The 20,686-nt window shown below is 32.4% G+C and overlaps 1 protein-coding gene and 4 long non-coding RNA genes across 5 annotated transcripts; all 5 read left to right on the top strand.

Annotated features, from left to right (window-relative positions):
- Window positions 1-11,858: 11,858 nt before the first annotated feature.
- LOC149737828 (uncharacterized) lies at window positions 11,859-15,562 on the top strand. The gene is made up of 4 exons (XM_089873682.1): window positions 11,859-12,240; window positions 15,115-15,189; window positions 15,268-15,342; window positions 15,537-15,562. The coding sequence occupies exons 1-4, from the start codon at window positions 11,985-11,987 to the stop codon at window positions 15,560-15,562; spliced, it is 432 nt and encodes a 143-aa protein (XP_089729808.1). The 5' UTR covers window positions 11,859-11,984.
- A 5-nt stretch (window positions 15,563-15,567) lies between these two features.
- Window positions 15,568-15,944, top strand: LOC149737827 (uncharacterized). The gene is made up of 2 exons (XR_016384678.1): window positions 15,568-15,646; window positions 15,721-15,944. It is a non-coding gene; the product is annotated as an uncharacterized LOC149737827 (long non-coding RNA).
- Window positions 15,945-17,420: 1,476 nt separating this feature from the next.
- Window positions 17,421-17,938, top strand: LOC149737826 (uncharacterized). Its single transcript, XR_016384677.1, has 2 exons — window positions 17,421-17,640; window positions 17,715-17,938. It is a non-coding gene; the product is annotated as an uncharacterized LOC149737826 (long non-coding RNA).
- Window positions 17,939-18,886: 948 nt separating this feature from the next.
- LOC149737825 (uncharacterized) lies at window positions 18,887-19,742 on the top strand. The gene is made up of 3 exons (XR_016384705.1): window positions 18,887-19,295; window positions 19,370-19,593; window positions 19,668-19,742. It is a non-coding gene; the product is annotated as an uncharacterized LOC149737825 (long non-coding RNA).
- A 409-nt stretch (window positions 19,743-20,151) lies between these two features.
- Window positions 20,152-20,382, top strand: LOC149737824 (uncharacterized). Its single transcript, XR_016384531.1, has 2 exons — window positions 20,152-20,228; window positions 20,308-20,382. It is a non-coding gene; the product is annotated as an uncharacterized LOC149737824 (long non-coding RNA).
- Window positions 20,383-20,686: the final 304 nt, after the last annotated feature.

Genomic DNA, 20,686 nt, shown 5'->3' with positions numbered 1-20,686 from the left:
CTGATATTACTACTTCACTACCATTAAATGAAACAACCACAATAGGTGAGCAAAAATACCAAGTTTTAACTGATTTAAAAAACTATACAATAAAATTTGAACTTAATATTCAGAAACAACAGCAGAGCCGACCACACCTGGATCTGATATTACTACTTCACTACCATTAAATGAAACAACCACAATAGGTGAGCAAAATACCAAGTTTTAATGATTTGGTTAAACCAAAACTATACAATAAATTTGAACTTAATATTTCAGAAACAACAGCAGAGCCGACCACACCTGGATCTGATATTACTACTTCACTACCATTAAATGAAACAACCACAATAGGTGAGCAAAAATACCAAGTTTTAACTGATTTGGTTAAACCAAAACTAGATACGAATAAAATTTGAACTTAATATTTCAGAAACAACAGCAGAGCCGACCACACCTGGATCTGATATTACTACTTCACTACCATTAAATGAAACAACCACAATAGGTGAGCAAAAATACCAAGTTTTAACTGATTTGGTTAAACCAAAACTAGATACGAATAAAATTGAACTTAATTTTCAGAAACAACAGCAGAGCCGACCACACCTGGATCTGATATTACTACTTCACTACCATTAAATGAAACAACCACAATAGGTGAGCAAAAATACCAAGTTTTGACTAATTAAACCAAAACTGTATACGAATAAAATTTGAACTAATATTTCAGAAACAACAGCAGAGCCGACCACACCTGGATCTGATATTACTACTTCACTACCATTAAATGAAACAACCACAATAGGTGAGCAAAAATACCAAGTTTTAACTGATTTGGTTAAACCAAAACTAGATACGAATAAAATTTGAACTTAATTTTCAGAAACAACAGCAGAGCCGACCACACCTGGATCTGATATTACTACTTCACTACCATTAAATGAAACAACCACAATAGGTGAGCAAAAACACCAAGTTTTTATGATTTGGTTAAACCAAAACTGTACAAATAAAATTTGAACTTAATATTCAGAAACAACAGCAGAGCCGACCACACCTGGATCTGATATTACTACTTCACTACCATTAAATGAAACAACCACAATAGGTGAGCAAAAATACCAAGTTTTAACTAATTTGGTTAAACCAAAACTAGATACGAATAAAATTTGAACTTAATTTTTCAGAAACAACAGCAGAGCCGACCACACCTGGATCTGATATTACTACTTCACTACCATTAAATGAAACAACCACAATAGGTGAGCAAAAATACCAAGTTTTAATGATTTAAACCAAAAATGATACAATAAAATTTGAACTTAATATTCAGAAACAACAGCAGAGCCGACCACACCTGGATCTGATATTCCTACTTCACTACCATTAAATGAAACAACCACAATAGGTGAGCAAAAACACCAAGTTTTAACTGATTTGATTAAACCAAAACTAGATACGAATAAAATTTGAACTTAATTTTTCAAAACAACAGCAGAGCCGACCACACCTGGATCTGATATTACTACTTCACTACCATTAAATGAAACAACCACAATAGGTGAGCAAAAATACCAAGTTTTAACTGATTTGGTTAAACCAAAACTAGATACGAATAAAACTTAATTTTTCAGAAACAACAGCAGAGCCGACCACACCTGGATCTGATATTACTACTTCACTACCATTAAATGAAACAACCACAATAGGTGAGCAAAAACACCAAGTTTTAACTGATTAAACCAAAATGTATACGAATAAAATTTGAACTAATATTTCAGAAACAACAGCAGAGCCGACCACACCTGGATCTGATATTACTACTTCACTACCATTAAATGAAACAACCACAATAGGTGAGCAAAAACACCAAGTTTTTTATATGATTTGATTAAATCAAATCTCAATACAAATAAAATTTGAACTTAATATTTCAGAAACAACAGCAGAGCCGACCACACCTGGAATCTGAATATTACTACTTCACTACCATTAAATGAAACAACCACAATAGGTGAGCAAAAATACCAAGTTTTAACTAATTTGGTTAAACCAAAACTAGATACGAATAAAATTGAACTTAATTTTCAGAAACAACAGCAGAGCCGACCACACCTGGATCTGATATTACTACTTCACTACCATTAAATGAAACGACCACAATAGGTGAGCAAAAATACCAAGTTTTAACTAATTTGGTTAAACCAAAACTAGATACGAATAAAATTTGAACTTAATTTTTCAGAAACAACAGCAGAGCCGACCACACCTGGATCTGATATTACTACTTCACTACCATTAAATGAAACAACCACAATAGGTGAGCAAAAATACCAAGTTTTAACTAATTTGGTTAAACCAAAACTAGATACGAACAAAATTTGAACTTAATTTTTCAGAAACAACAGCAGAGCCGACCACACCTGGATCTGATATTACTACTTCACTACCATTAAATGAAACAACCACAATAGGTGAGCAAAAACACCAAGTTTTATATGATTTGGTTAAACCAAAACTGTGTACAATAAAATTTGAACTTAATATTTCAGAAACAACAGCAGAGCCGACCACACCTGGATCTGATATTACTACTTCACTACCATTAAATGAAACAACCACAATAGGTGAGCAAAAATACCAAGTTTTAACTGATTTGGTTAAACCAAAACTAGATACGAATAAAATTTGAACTTAATATTTCAGAAACAACAGCAGAGCCGACCACACCTGGATCTGATATTACTACTTCACTACCATTAAATGAAACAACCACAATAGGTGAGCAAAAATACCAAGTTTTAACTGATTTGGTTAAACCAAAACTAGATACGAATAAAATGTGAACTTAATATTTCAGAAACAACAGCAGAGCCGACCACACCTGGAACTGAAATTACTACTTCACTACCATTAAATGAAACGACCACAATAGGTGAGCAAAAATACCAAGTTTTAACTGATTTGATTAAACCAAAACTAGATACGAATAAAATTTTAACTTAATTTTTCAGAAAGAACAGCAGAGCCGACCACACCTGGATCTGATATTACTACTTCACTACCATTAAATGAAACAACCACAATAGGTGAGCAAAAATACCAAGTTTTATATGATTTGTTAAATCAAAATTATACAAATAAAATTTGAACTTAATATTTCAGAAAAACAGCAGAGCCGACCACACCTGGATCTGATATTACTACTTCACTACCATTAAATGAAACAACCACAATAGGTGAGCAAAAATACCAAGTTTTAACTGATTTAAACCAAAAATGTATACAATGAAATTTGAACTAATATTCAGAAACAACAGCAGAGCCGACCACACCTGGATCTGATATTACTACTTCACTACCATTAAATGAAACAACCACAATAGGTGAGCAAAAATACCAAGTTTTAACTGATTTGGTTAAACCAAAACTAGATACGAATAAAATTTGAACTTAATTTTTCAGAAACAACAGCAGAGCCGACCACACCTGGATCTGATATTACTACTTCACTACCATTAAATGAAACAACCACAATAGGTGAGCAAAAATACCAAGTTTTAACTGATTTAAAAAACCAAAATGTATACAATAAATTTGAACTAATATTCAGAAACAACAGCAGAGCCGACCACACCTGGATCTGATATTTACTACTTCACTACCATTAAATGAAACAACCACAATAGGTGAGCAAAAATACCAAGTTTTAACTAATTTGGTTAAACCAAAACTAGATACGAATAAAATTTGAACTTAATTTTCAGAAACAACAGCAGAGCCGACCACACCTGGATCTGATATTACTACTTCACTACCATTAAATGAAACAACCACAATAGGTGAGCAAAAACACCAAGTTTTTATATGATTTGGTTAAACCAAAACTGTACAAATAAAATTTGAACTTAATTTTCAGAAACAACAGCAGAGCCGACCACACCTGGATCTGATATTACTACTTCACTACCATTAAATGAAACACCACAATAGGTGAGAAAATACCAAGTTATAACTGATTTGGTTAAACCAAAACTAGATACGAATAAAATTTGAACTTAATATTTCAGAAACAACAGCAGAGCCGACCACACCTGGATCTGATATTACTACTTCACTACCATTAAATGAAACAACCACAATAGGTGAGCAAAAATACCAAGTTTTTATATGATTTGATTAAACCAAAACTAATACGAATAAAATTTGAACTTAATATTTCAGAAACAACAGCAGAGCCGACCACACCTGGATCTGATATTACTACTTCACTACCATTAAATGAAACAACACAATAGGTGAGCAAAAATACCAAGTTTTAACTGATTTAAACCAAAAATGATACAATAAAATTTGAACTAAATTTCAGAAACAACAGCAGAGCCGACCACACCTGGATCTGATATTACTACTTCACTACCATTAAATGAAACAACCACAATAGGTGAGCAAAAACACCAAGTTTTACTGATTTGGTTAAACCAAAACTGTGTACAAATAAAATTTGAACTTAATTTCAGAAACAACAGCAGAGCCGACCACACCTGGATCTGATATTACTACTTCACTACCATTAAATGAAACACCACAATAGGTGAGAAAAAATACCAAGTTTTAACTAATTTGGTTAAACCAAAACTAGATACGAATAAAATTTGAACTTAATATTTCAGAAACAACAGCAGAGCCGACCACACCTGGATCTGATATTACTACTTCACTACCATTAAATGAAACAACCACAATAGGTGAGCAAAAACACCAAGTTTTATATGATTTGGTTAAATCAAAACTGTGTACAAAAAATTTGAACTTAATATTTCAGAAACAACAGCAGAGCCGACCACACCTGGATCTGATATTACTACTTCACTACCATTAAATGAAACAACCACAATAGGTGAGCAAAAATACCAAGTTTTAACTGATTTGTTAAACCAAAACTAGATACGAATAAAATTTGAACTTAATTTTTCAGAAACAACAGCAGAGCCGACCACACCTGGATCTGATATTACTACTTCACTACCATTAAATGAAACAACCACAATAGGTGAGCAAAAATACCAAGTTTTAACTGATTTGGTTAAACCAAAACTAGATACGAATAAAATGTGAACTTAATTTTTCAGAAACAACAGCAGAGCCGACCACACCTGGATCTGATATTACTACTTCACTACCATTAAATGAAACAACCACAATAGGTGAGCAAAAACACCAAGTTTGAGCTGATATAAAAAAGCCAAAAATGTATACGAATAAAATTTGAACCTAATATTTCAGAAACAACAGCAGAGCCGACCACACCTGGATCTGATATTACTACTTCACTACCATTAAATGAAACAACCACAATAGGTGAGCAAAAACACCAAGTTTTTTATATGATTTGATTAAATCAAATCTCAATACAAATAAAATTTGAACTTAATATTTCAGAAACAACAGCAGAGCCGACCACACCTGGAACTGAAATTACTACTTCACTACCATTAAATGAAACGACCACAATAGGTGAGCAAAAATACCAAGTTTTAACTGATTTGGTTAAACCAAAACTAGATACGAATAAAATTTGAACTTAATTTTTCAGAAACAACAGCAGAGCCGACCACACCTGGATCTGATATTACTACTTCACTACCATTAAATGAAACAACCACAATAGGTGAGCAAAAATACCAAGTTTTAACTGATTTGGTTAAACCAAAACTACAATAAAATTTGAACTTAATATTTCAGAAACAACAGCAGAGCCGACCACACCTGGATCTGATATTACTACTTCACTACCATTAAATGAAACAACCACAATAGGTGAGCAAAAATACCAAGTTTTAACTGATTTGGTTAAACCAAAACTAGATACGAATAAAATTTGAACTTAATTTTCAGAAACAACAGCAGAGCCGACCACACCTGGATCTGATATTACTACTTCACTACCATTAAATGAAACAACCACAATAGGTGAGCAAAAATACCAAGTTTTAACTGATTTGGTTAAACCAAAACACCTTAATATTTAATGAAATGAAATCTCAATACAAATAAAATTTGAACTTAATATTTCAGAAACAACAGCAGAGCCGACCACACCTGGAACTGAAATTACTACTTCACTACCATTAAATGAAACGACCACAATAGGTGAGCAAAAATACCAAGTTTTAACTTTGGTTAAACCAAAACTAGATACGAAAAAATTTGAACTTAATTTTTCAGAAACAACAGCAGAGCCGACCACACCTGGATCTGATATTACTACTTCACTACCATTAAATGAAACAACCACAATAGGTGAGCAAAAATACCAAGTTTTAACTGATTAAAAAAACCAAAATGTATACAATAAAATTTAAAACTAAATTTCAGAAACAACAGCAGAGCCGACCACACCTGGATCTGATATTACTACTTCACTACCATTAAATGAAACAACCACAATAGGTGAGCAAAAATACCAAGTTTTAACTGATTTAAAAAAGCCAAAAATGTATACCAATAAAATTAAAACTAAATTTCAGAAACAACAGCAGAGCCGACCACACCTGGATCTGATATTACTACTTCACTACCATTAAATGAAACAACCACAATAGGTGAGCAAAAATACCAAGTTTTAACTGATTTGGTTAAACCAAAACTAGATACGAATAAAATTTGAACTTAATTTTTCAGAAACAACAGCAGAGCCGACCACACCTGGATCTGATATTACTACTTCACTACCATTAAATGAGACAACCGCAATAGGTGAGCAAAAATACCAAGTTTTAACTGATTTGGTTAAACCAAAAAATGTTTTTAAATGAAATTTAATTTAATTTTCAAAACAACAGCAGAGCCGACCACACCTGGATCTGATATTACTACTTCACTACCATTAAATGAAACAACCACAATAGGTGAGCAAAAATACCAAGTTTTTTATATGATTTGGTTAAATCAAAACTGTGTACAAATAAAATTTGAACTTAATATTTCAGAAACAACAGCAGAGCCGACCACACCTGGATCTGATATTACTACTTCACTACCATTAAATAAACAACCACAATAGGTGAGCAAAAACACCAAGTTTTGACTGATTAAACCAAAAATGTATGAATAAAATTTGAACTTAATATTTCAGAAACAACAGCAGAGCCGACCACACCTGGATCTGATATTACTACTTCACTACCATTAAATGAAACAACCACAATAGGTGTGCAAAAACACCAAGTTTTTAATATGATTTGATTAAATCAAATCTCAATACAAATAAAATTTGAACTTAATATTTCAGAAACAACAGCAGAGCCGACCACACCTGGAACTGAAATTACTACTTCACTACCATTAAATGAAACAACCACAATAGGTGAGCAAAAATACCAAGTTTTAACTAATTTGGTTAAACCAAAACTAGATACGAATAAAATTTGAACTTAATTTTTCAGAAACAACAGCAGAGCCGACCACACCTGGATCTGATATTACTACTTCACTACCATTAAATGAAACAACCACAATAGGTGAGCAAAAATACCAAGTTTTAACTAATTTGGTTAAACCAAAACTAGATACGAAAAAAATTTGAACTTAATATTTCAGAAACAACAGCAGAGCCGACCACACCTGGATCTGATATTACTACTTCACTACCATTAAATGAAACAACCACAATAGGTGAGCAAAAATACCAAGTTTTAACTGATTTTTAAACCAAAAATGTATACAATAAAATTTGAACTTAATATTCAGAAACAACAGCAGAGCCGACCACACCTGGATCTGATATTACTACTTCACTACCATTAAATGAAACAACCACAATAGGTGAGCAAAAACACCAAGTTTTTATATGATTTGGTTAAATCAAAACTGTACAAGAATAAAATTTGAACTTAATATTTCAGAAACAACAGCAGAGCCGACCACACCTGGATCTGATATTACTACTTCACTACCATTAAATGAAACAACCACAATAGGTGAGCAAAAATACCAAGTTTTAACTGATTTGGTTAAACCAAAACTAGATACGAATAAAATTTGAACTTAATATTTCAGAAACAACAGCAGAGCCGACCACACCTGGATCTGATATTACTACTTCACTACCATTAAATGAAACAACCACAATAGGTGAGCAAAAATACCAAGTTTTAACTGATTTGGTTAAACCAAAACTAGATACGAATAAAATTTGAACTTAATTTTTCAGAAACAACAGCAGAGCCGACCACACCTGGATCTGATATTACTACTTCACTACCATTAAATGAAACAACCACAATAGGTGAGCAAAAACACCAAGTTTCTAATTAAACCAAAAAGATACGAATAAAATTTGAACTTAATATTTCAGAAACAACAGCAGAGCCGACCACACCTGGATCTGATATTACTACTTCACTACCATTAAATGAAACAACCACAATAGGTGAGCAAAAACACCAAGTTTTTAACTGATTTGGTTAAACCAAAACTGTTACAATAAAATTTGAACTTAATATTCAGAAACAACAGCAGAGCCGACCACACCTGGATCTGATATTACTACTTCACTACCATTAAATGAAACAACCACAATAGGTGAGCAAAAACACCAAGTTTTTACTGATTTGGTTAAATCAAAACTGTGTACAAATAAAATTTGAACTTAATATTCAGAAACAACAGCAGAGCCGACCACACCTGGATCTGATATTACTACTTCACTACCATTAAATGAAACAACCACAATAGGTGAGCAAAAATACCAAGTTTTAACTGATTTGGTTAAACCAAAACTAGATACGAATAAAATTTGAACTTAATTTTTCAGAAACAACAGCAGAGCCGACCACACCTGGATCTGATATTACTACTTCACTACCATTAAATGAAACAACCACAATAGGTGAGCAAAAATACCAAGTTTTAAGTGATTTAAAAAACCAAAATGTATACCAATGAAATTAAAACTAAATATTCCAGAAACAACAGCAGAGCCGACCACACCTGGATCTGATATTCCTACTTCACTACCATTAAATGAAACAACCACAATAGGTGAGCAAAAATACCAAGTTTTAACTGATTTGATTAAACCAAAACTAGATACGAATAAAATTTGAACTTAATTTTTCAGAAACAACAGCAGAGCCGACCACACCTGGATCTGATATTACTACTTCACTACCATTAAATGAAACAACCACAATAGGTGAGCAAAAATACCAAGTTTTAACTGATTTGGTTAAACCAAACTAGATACGAATAAACTTAATTTTTCAGAAACAACAGCAGAGCCGACCACACCTGGATCTGATATTACTACTTCACTACCATTAAATAAAACAACCACAATAGGTGAGCAAAAACACCAAGTTTTGACTGATTAAACCAAAAATGTATACGAATAAAATTTGAACTTAATATTTCAGAAACAACAGCAGAGCCGACCACACCTGGATCTGATATTACTACTTCACTACCATTAAATGAAACAACCACAATAGGTGAGCAAAAACACCAAGTTTTTTATATGATTTGATTAAATCAAAACTCAATACAAATAAAATTTGAACTTAATATTTCAGAAACAACAGCAGAGCCGACCACACCTGGATCTGAAATTACTACTTCACTACCATTAAATGAAACAACCACAATAGGTGAGCAAAAATACCAAGTTTTAACTAATTTGGTTAAACCAAAACTAGATACGAATAAAATTGAACTTAATTTTCAGAAACAACAGCAGAGCCGACCACACCTGGATCTGATATTACTACTTCACTACCATTAAATGAAACGACCACAATAGGTGAGCAAAAATACCAAGTTTTAAACTGATTTGGTTAAACCAAAACTAGATACGAATAAAATTTGAACTTAATTTTTCAGAAACAACAGCAGAGCCGACCACACCTGGATCTGATATTACTACTTCACTACCATTAAATGAAACAACCACAATAGGTGAGCAAAAATACCAAGTTTTAAATTTGGTTAAACCAAAACTAGATACGAATAAAATTTGAACTTAATTTTTCAGAAACAACAGCAGAGCCGACCACACCTGGATCTGATATTACTACTTCACTACCATTAAATGAAACAACCACAATAGGTGAGCAAAAACACCAAGTTTTTTATATGATTTGGTTAAATCAAAACTGTGTACAAATAAAATTTGAACTTAATATTTCAGAAACAACAGCAGAGCCGACCACACCTGGATCTGATATTACTACTTCACTACCATTAAATGAAACAACCACAATAGGTGAGCAAAAATACCAAGTTTTAACTGATTTGGTTAAACCAAAACTAGATACGAATAAAATTTGAACTTAATATTTCAGAAACAACAGCAGAGCCGACCACACCTGGATCTGATATTACTACTTCACTACCATTAAATGAAACAACCACAATAGGTGAGCAAAAATACCAAGTTTTAACTGATTTGGTTAAACCAAAACTAGATACGAATAAAATGTGAACTTAATATTTCAGAAACAACAGCAGAGCCGACCACACCTGGAACTGAAATTACTACTTCACTACCATTAAATGAAACAACCACAATAGGTGAGCAAAAATACCAAGTTTTAACTGATTTGTTAAACCAAAACTAGATACGAATAAAATTTTAACTTAATTTTTCAGAAACAACAGCAGAGCCGACCACACCTGGATCTGATATTACTACTTCACTACCATTAAATGAAACAACCACAATAGGTGAGCAAAAACACCAAGTTTTTATATGATTTGTTAAATCAAAAAATACAAATAAAATTTGAACTTAATATTTCAGAAACAACAGCAGAGCCGACCACACCTGGATCTGATATTACTACTTCACTACCATTAAATGAAACAACCACAATAGGTGAGCAAAAATACCAAGTTTTAACTGATTTAAAAAAGCCAAAAATGTATAAATAAAATTAAAACTAATATTCCAGAAACAACAGCAGAGCCGACCACACCTGGATCTGATATTACTACTTCACTACCATTAAATGAAACAACCACAATAGGTGAGCAAAAATACCAAGTTTTAAGATTTGGTTAAACCAAAACTAGATACGAATAAAATTTGAACTTAATTTTTCAGAAACAACAGCAGAGCCGACCACACCTGGATCTGATATTACTACTTCACTACCATTAAATGAAACAACCACAATAGGTGAGCAAAAATACCAAGTTTTAACTGATTTAAACCAAAAATGATACAATAAAATTGAACTTAATATTTCAGAAACAACAGCAGAGCCGACCACACCTGGATCTGATTTACTACTTCACTACCATTAAATGAAACAACCACAATAGGTGAGCAAAAATACCAAGTTTTAACTGATTTGGTTAAACCAAAACTAGATACGAATAAAATTTGAACTTAATTTTTCAGAAACAACAGCAGAGCCGACCACACCTGGATCTGATATTACTACTTCACTACCATTAAATGAAACAACCACAATAGGTGAGCAAAAACACCAAGTTTTTTATATGATTTGGTTAAATCAAAACTGTGTACAAATAAAATTTGAACTTAATATTTCAGAAACAACAGCAGAGCCGACCACACCTGGATCTGATATTACTACTTCACTACCATTAAATGAAACTACCACAATAGGTGAGAAAAAATACCAAGTTTTAACTAATTTGGTTAAACCAAAACTAGATACGAATAAAATTTGAACTTAATATTTCAGAAACAACAGCAGAGCCGACCACACCTGGATCTGATATTACTACTTCACTACCATTAAATGAAACAACCACAATAGGTGAGCAAAAATACCAAGTTTTTTATATGATTTGATTAAATCAAATCTCAATACAAATAAAATTTGAACTTAATATTTCAGAAACAACAGCAGAGCCGACCACACCTGGATCTGATATTACTACTTCACTACCATTAAATGAAACAACCACAATAGGTGAGCAAAAATACCAAGTTTTAACTGATTTAAAAAAGCCAAAAATGTATACCAATGAAATTAAAACTAAATATTCCAGAAACAACAGCAGAGCCGACCACACCTGGATCTGATATTACTACTTCACTACCATTAAATGAAACAACCACAATAGGTGAGCAAAAACACCAAGTTTTTTATATGATTTGGTTAAATCAAAACTGTGTACAAATAAAATTTGAACTTAATATTTCAGAAACAACAGCAGAGCCGACCACACCTGGATCTGATATTACTACTTCACTACCATTAAATGAAACTACCACAATAGGTGAGAAAAAATACCAAGTTTTAACTAATTTGGTTAAACCAAAACTAGATACGAATAAAATTTGAACTTAATATTTCAGAAACAACAGCAGAGCCGACCACACCTGGATCTGATATTACTACTTCACTACCATTAAATGAAACAACCACAATAGGTGAGCAAAAACACCAAGTTTTATATGATTTGGTTAAACCAAAACTGTACAAAAAATTTGAACTTAATATTTCAGAAACAACAGCAGAGCCGACCACACCTGGATCTGATATTACTACTTCACTACCATTAAATGAAACAACCACAATAGGTGAGCAAAAATACCAAGTTTTAACTGATTTGATTAAACCAAAACTAGATACGAATAAAATTTGAACTTAATTTTTCAGAAACAACAGCAGAGCCGACCACACCTGGATCTGATATTACTACTTCACTACCATTAAATGAAACAACCACAATAGGTGAGCAAAAATACCAAGTTTTAACTGATTTGGTTAAACCAAAACTAGATACGAATAAAATTTGAACTTAATTTTTCAGAAACAACAGCAGAGCCGACCACACCTGGATCTGATATTACTACTTCACTACCATTAAATGAAACAACCACAATAGGTGAGCAAAAACACCAAGTTTGAGCTGATATAAAAAAGCCAAAAATGTATACGAATAAAATTTGAACCTAATATTTCAGAAACAACAGCAGAGCCGACCACACCTGGATCTGATATTACTACTTCACTACCATTAAATGAAACAACCACAATAGGTGTGCAAAAACACCAAGTTTTTTATATGATTTGATTAAATCAAATCTCAATACAAATAAAATTTGAACTTAATATTTCAGAAACAACAGCAGAGCCGACCACACCTGGAACTGAAATTACTACTTCACTACCATTAAATGAAACGACCACAATAGGTGAGCAAAAATACCAAGTTTTAACTAATTTGGTTAAACCAAAACTAGATACGAACAAAATTTGAACTTAATTTTTCAGAAACAACAGCAGAGCCGACCACACCTGGATCTGATATTACTACTTCACTACCATTAAATGAAACAACCACAATAGGTGAGCAAAAACACCAAGTTTTTTATATGATTTGGTTAAATCAAAACTGTGTACAAATAAAATTTGAACTTAATATTTCAGAAACAACAGCAGAGCCGACCACACCTGGATCTGATATTACTACTTCACTACCATTAAATGAAACAACCACAATAGGTGAGCAAAAATACCAAGTTTTAACTGATTTGGTTAAACCAAACTAGATACGAATAAAATTTGAACTTAATATTTCAGAAACAACAGCAGAGCCGACCACACCTGGATCTGATATTACTACTTCACTACCATTAAATGAAACAACCACAATAGGTGAGCAAAAATACCAAGTTTTAACTGATTTGGTTAAAACTAGATGTTAATATTTCTGAAATTGATTAAATCAAATCTCAATACAAATAAAATTTGAACTTAATATTTCAGAAACAACAGCAGAGCCGACCACACCTGGAACTGAAATTACTACTTCACTACCATTAAATGAAACGACCACAATAGGTGAGCAAAAATACCAAGTTTTAACTAATTTGGTTAAACCAAAACTAGATACGAACAAAATTTGAACTTAATTTTTCAGAAACAACAGCAGAGCCGACCACACCTGGATCTGATATTACTACTTCACTACCATTAAATGAAACAACCACAATAGGTGAGCAAAAATACCAAGTTTTAACTGATTTAAAAAAGCCAAAAAATGTATACAATGAAATTAAAACTAAATTTCAGAAACAACAGCAGAGCCGACCACACCTGGATCTGATATTACTACTTCACTACCATTAAATGAAACAACCACAATAGGTGAGCAAAAATACCAAGTTTTAACTGATTTAAAAAAGCCAAAAATGTATACCAATGAAATTAAAACTAAATGTTCCAGAAACAACAGCAGAGCCGACCACACCTGGATCTGATATTACTACTTCACTACCATTAAATGAAACAACCACAATAGGTGAGCAAAAATACCAAGTTTTAACTGATTTAAAAAAGCCAAAAATGTATACAATGAAATTAAAACTAAATTTCAGAAACAACAGCAGAGCCGACCACACCTGGATCTGATATTACTACTTCACTACCATTAAATGAAACAACCACAATAGGTGAGCAAAAATACCAAGTTTTAACTGATTGGTTAAACCAAAACTAGATACGAATAAAATTTGAACTTAATTTTTCAGAAACAACAGCAGAGCCGACCACACCTGGATCTGATATTACTACTTCACTACCATTAAATGAACAACCCAATAGGTGAGCAAAAATACCAAATTTTTTATATGATTTGGTTAAATCAAAACTGTGTTTTTAAATGAAATTTAATTTAAATATTCTTAAAAAACAGCAGAGCCGACCACACCTGGGATATTACTACTTCACTACCATTAAATGAAACAACCACAATAGGTGAGCAAAAACACCAAGTTTATTATGTGATTTGGTTAAATCAAAACTGTGTACAAATAAAATTTGAACTTAATATTTCAGAAACAACAGCAGAGCCGACCACACCTGGATCTGATATTACTACTTCACTACCATTAAATGAAACAACCACAATAGGTGAGCAAAAATACCAAGTTTTAACTGATTTAAAAAAGCCAAAAATGTATACCAATGAAATTAAAACTAAATTTCCAGAAACAACAGCAGAGCCGACCACACCTGGATCTGATATTACTACTCCACTACCATTAAATGAAACAACCACAATAGGTGAGCAAAAATACCAAGTTTTAACTGATTTGGTTAAACCAAACCTAGATACGAATAAAATTTGAACTTAATATTTTAGAAACAACAGCAGAGCCGACCACACCTGGATCTGATATTACTACTTCACTACCATTAAATGAAACAACCACAATAGGTGAGCAAAAATACCAAGTTTTAACTAATTTGGTTAAACCAAAACTAGATACGAATAAAATTTGAACTTAATATTTAGAAACAACAGCAGAGCCGACCACACCTGGATCTTCTAATACTACTTCACTACCATTAAATGAAACAACCACAATAGGTGAGCAAAAACACCAAGCTTTTTATATGATTTGGTTAAATCAAAACTGTGTACAAATAAAATTTGAACTTAATATTTCAGAAACAACAGCAGAGCCGACCACACCTGGATCTTCTAATACTACTTCACTACCATTAAATGAAACAACCACAATAGGTGAGCAAAAATACCAATTTTAATATAATTTGGGTAAGCAAAAACTGTATTAAATTTTAATTAAATATTGCAGATACAACAGCAGAGCCGACCACACCTGGATCTGCTAATACTACTTCACTACCATTAAATGAAACAACCACAATAGGTGAGCAAAAATATCATTTTTTAATATGATTTGGGTAAACCAAAACTGTATTAAATTTAAACTAAATATTCCAGAAACAACAGCAGAGCCCACCACACCTGGATCTTCTAATACTACTTCACTACCATTAAATGAAACAACCACAATGGGTGAGCAAAAATACAATTTTTTAATATGATTTGGTTTACCCAAAACTGTATTAAATTTTAATTAAATATTCCAGAAACAACAGCAGAGCCGACCACATCTGGATCTTCTAATACTACTTCACTACCATTAAATGAAACAACCACAATAGGTGAGCAAAAATACCAAGTTTTAACTGATTTAAAAAAGCCAAAAATGTATACCAATGAAATTAAAACTAAATGTTCCAGAAACAACAGCAGAGCCGACCACACCTGGATCTGATATTACTACTTCACTACCATTAAATGAAACAACCACAATAGGTGAGCAAAAATACCAAGTTTTAACTGATTAAAAAAGCCAAAAATGTATACCAATGAAATTAAAACTAAATGTTCCAGAAACAACAGCAGAGCCGACCACACCTGGATCTGATATTACTACTTCACTACCATTAAATGAAACAACCACAATAGGTGAGCAAAAATACCAAGTTTTAACTGATTTAAAAAAGCCAAAAATGTATACCAATGAAATTAAAACTAAATGTTCCAGAAACAACAGCAGAGCCGACCACACCTGGATCTGATATTACTACTTCACTACCATTAAATGAAACAACCACAATAGGTGAGCAAAAATACCAAGTTTTAACTGATTCGGTTAAACCAAAACTAGATACGAATAAAATTTGAACTTAATTTTTCAGAAACAACAGCAGAGCCGACCACACCTGGATCTGATATTACTACTTCACTACCATTAAATGAGACAACCGCAATAGGTGAGCAAAAATACCAAATTTTTTATATGATTTGGTTAAATCAAAACTGTGTTTTTAAATGAAATTTAATTTAAATATTCTTAAAAAAACAGCAGAGCCGACCACACCTGGATCGGATATTACTACTTCACTACCATTAAATGAAACAACCACAATAGGTGAGCAAAAATACCAAGTTTTTTATATGATTTGGTTAAATCAAAACTGTGTACAAATAAAATTTGAACTTAATATTTCAGAAACAACAGCAGAGCCGACCACACCTGGATCTGATATTACTACTTCACTACCATTAAATGAAACAACCACAATAGGTGAGCAAAAATACCAAGTTTTAACTGATTTAAAAAAGCCAAAAATGTATACCAATGAAATTAAAACTAAATGTTCCAGAAACAACAGCAGAGCCGACCACACCTGGATCTGATATTACTACTCCACTACCATTAAATGAAACAACCACAATAGGTGAGCAAAAATACCAAGTTTTAACTGATTTGGTTAAACCAAACCTAGATACGAATAAAATTTGAACTTAATATTTTAGAAACAACAGCAGAGCCGACCACACCTGGATCTGATATTACTACTTCACTACCATTAAATGAAACAACCACAATAGGTGAGCAAAAATACCAAGTTTTAACTAATTTGGTTAAACCAAAACTAGATACGAATAAAATTTGAACTTAATATTTTAGAAACAACAGCAGAGCCGACCACACCTGGATCTTCTAATACTACTTCACTACCATTAAATGAAACAACCACAATAGGTGAGCAAAAACACCAAGCTTTTTATATGATTTGGTTAAATCAAAACTGTGTACAAATAAAATTTGAACTTAATATTTCAGAAACAACAGCAGAGCCGACCACACCTGGATCTTCTAATACTACTTCACTACCATTAAATGAAACAACCACAATAGGTGAGCAAAAATACCAATTTTAAATATAATTTGGGTAAGCAAAAACTGTATTAAATTTTAATTAAATATTGCAGATACAACAGCAGAGCCGACCACACCTGGATCTGCTAATACTACTTCACTACCATTAAATGAAACAACCACAATAGGTGAGCAAAAATATCATTTTTTAATATGATTTGGGTAAACCAAAACTGTATTAAATTTAAACTAAATATTCCAGAAACAACAGCAGAGCCCACCACACCTGGATCTTCTAATACTACTTCACTACCATTAAATGAAACAACCACAATGGGTGAGCAAAAATACAATTTTTTAATATGATTTGGTTTACCCAAAACTGTATTAAATTTTAATTAAATATTCCAGAAACAACAGCAGAGCCGACCACATCTGGATCTTCTAATACTACTTCACTACCATTAAATGAAACAACCACAATAGGTGAGCAAAAATACCAATTTTTAATATGATTTGGTTAAACCAAAACTGTATTAAAACTGAACTTAATATTTCAGAAATAACAGCAGAACCCACCACACCTGGATCATCTAATACTACTTCACTACCATTAAATGAAACAACCACAATAGGTGAGCAAAACTACCAATTTTTATATGACTTGGTTAAATTAAAACTGTATAATATTAAATCTGAACCTAATATTCCAGAAACAACAGCAGAGCCGACCACACCGGGATCTGATATTACTACTTCACTACCATTAAATGAAACAACCACAATAGGTGAGCAAAAATACCAAGTTTTAACTGATTTGGTTAAACCAAAACTAGATACGAATAAAATTTGAACTTAATTTTTCAGAAACAACAGCAGAGCCGACCACACCTGGATCTTCTAATACTACTTCACTACCATTAAATGAAACGACCACAATAGGTGAGCAAAAATACCAAGTTTTAACTAATTTGGTTAAACTAAAACTAGATACGTATAAAATTTGAACTTAATATTCCAGAAACAACAGCAGAGCCGACCACACCGGGATCTGATATTACTACTTCACTAGCATTAAATGAAACAACCACAATAGGTGAGCAAAAATACTAAGTTTTAACTGATTTGGTTAAACCAAAACTTGATACGAATAAAATTTGAACTTAATTTTTCAGAAACAACAGCAGAGCCGACCACACCTGGATCTTCTAATACTTCTTCACTACCATTAAATGAAACAACCACAATAGGTGAGCAAAACTACCAATTTTTATATGACTTGGTTAAACCAAAACTATATTAAATTTAAACTAAATATTCCAGAAACAACAGCAGAGCCGACCACACCGGGATCTGATATTACTACTTCACTACCATTAAATGAAACAACCACAATAGGTGAGCAAAACTACCAATTTTTATATGACTTGGTTAAACCAAAACTGTATTAAATTTAAACTAAATATTTCAGAAACAACAGCAGAGCCGACCACACCTGGATCTTCTAATACTACTTCACTACCATTAAATGAAACAACCACAATAGGTGAGCAAAACTACCAATTTTTATATGACTTGGTTAAACCAAAACTGTATTAAATTTAAACTAAATATTCCAGAAACAACAGCAGAGCCGACCACACCTGGATCTTCTAATACTACTTCACTACCATTAAATGAAAAAACCACAATTGGTGAGCAAAAATACAAATTTTTAATATGATTTGGTTGAATCAAAACTGTATTAAATTTGAACTAAATATTTCAGAAATAACAGCAGAGCCGACCACACCTGGATCTGCTAATACTACTTCACTACCATTAAATGAAACAACCACAATAGGTGAGCAAAAATATCATTTTTTAATATGATTTGGGTAAACCAAAACTGTATTAAATTTAAACTAAATATTCCAGAAACAACAGCAGAGCCCACCACACCTGGATCTTCTAATACTACTTCACTACCATTAAATGAAACAACCACAATAGGTGAGCAAAAATATCATTTTTTAATATGATTTGGGTAAACCAAAACTGTATTAAATTTAAACTAAATATTCCAGAAACAACAGCAGAGCCCACCACACCTGGATCTTCTAATACTACTTCACTACCATTAAATGAAACAACCACAATTGGTGAGCAAAAATATAAATTTTTAATATGATTTGGTTGAATCAAAACTGTATTAAATTTGAACTTAATATTACAGAAATAACAGCAGAGCCGACCGCACCTGGATTTTCTAATACTACTTCACTACCATTAAATGAAACAACCACAATAGGTGAGCAAAAATATCATTTTTTAATCTCATTTGGTTAAACCAAATCTGTATTAAATTTAAACTAAATATTCAAGAAACAACAGCAGAGCCGCCCACACCTGGATCTTCTAATACTACTTCACTACCATTAAATGAAAAAACCACAATTGGTGAGCAAAAATTCAAATTTTTAATATGATTTGGTTGAATCAAAACTGTACTAAATTTGAACTAAATATTTCAGAAATAACAGCAGAGCCGACCACACCTGGATCTGCTAATACTACTTCACTACCATTAAATGAAACAACCACAATAGGTGAGCAAAAATATCATTTTTTAATATGATATTTTTTCAAAAACACCAAGTTTTTTATATGATTTGGTTAAATCAAAACTGTGTACAAATAAAATTTGAACTTAATATTTCAGAAACAACAGCAGAGCCGACCACACCTGGATCTGATATTACTACTCCACTACCATTAAATGAAACAACCACAATAGGTGAGCAAAAATACCAAGTTTTAACTGATTTGGTTAAACCAAACCTAGATACGAATAAAATTTGAACTTAATATTTTAGAAACAACAGCAGAGCCGACCACACCTGGATCTGATATTACTACTTCACTACCATTAAATGAAACAACCACAATAGGTGAGCAAAAACACCAAGCTTTTTATATGATTTGGTTAAATCAAAACTGTGTACAAATAAAATTTGAACTTAATATTTCAGAAACAACAGCAGAGCCGACCACACCTGGATCTTCTAATACTACTTCACTACCATTAAATGAAACAACCACAATAGGTGAGCCAAAATACCAATTTTAAATATAATTTGGGTAAGCAAAAACTGTATTAAATTTTAATTAAATATTGCAGATACAACAGCAGAGCCGACCACACCTGGATCTTCTAATACTACTTCACTACCATTAAATGAAACAACCACAATA

This window comes from Ciona robusta, chromosome 3, assembly GCF_009617815.1.
Source record: "Ciona robusta chromosome 3, ASM961781v2".
NCBI classification, from domain to species: Eukaryota; Metazoa; Chordata; class Ascidiacea; order Phlebobranchia; family Cionidae; genus Ciona; species Ciona robusta.
The sequence above is the reverse complement of the archived record's forward strand: the minus strand, read 5'-3'. Positions and strand labels throughout refer to the sequence as shown.

What these genes read in the sequence shown, in the direction of transcription:
- LOC149737828 (XM_089873682.1), top strand. Translation starts at nt 11,985, where the DNA reads ATGAAATTAAAACTAAATATTCCAGAAACAACAGCAGAGCCGACCACA. An exon ending in AAATGAAACTACCACAATAG is followed by an intron (nt 12,241 to 15,114) that starts GTGAGAAAAAAT and finishes TTAATATTTTAG; the next exon opens with AAACAACAGCAGAGCCGACC. An exon ending in AAATGAAACAACCACAATAG is followed by an intron (nt 15,190 to 15,267) that starts GTGAGCAAAAAT and finishes CTTAATATTTAG; the next exon opens with AAACAACAGCAGAGCCGACC.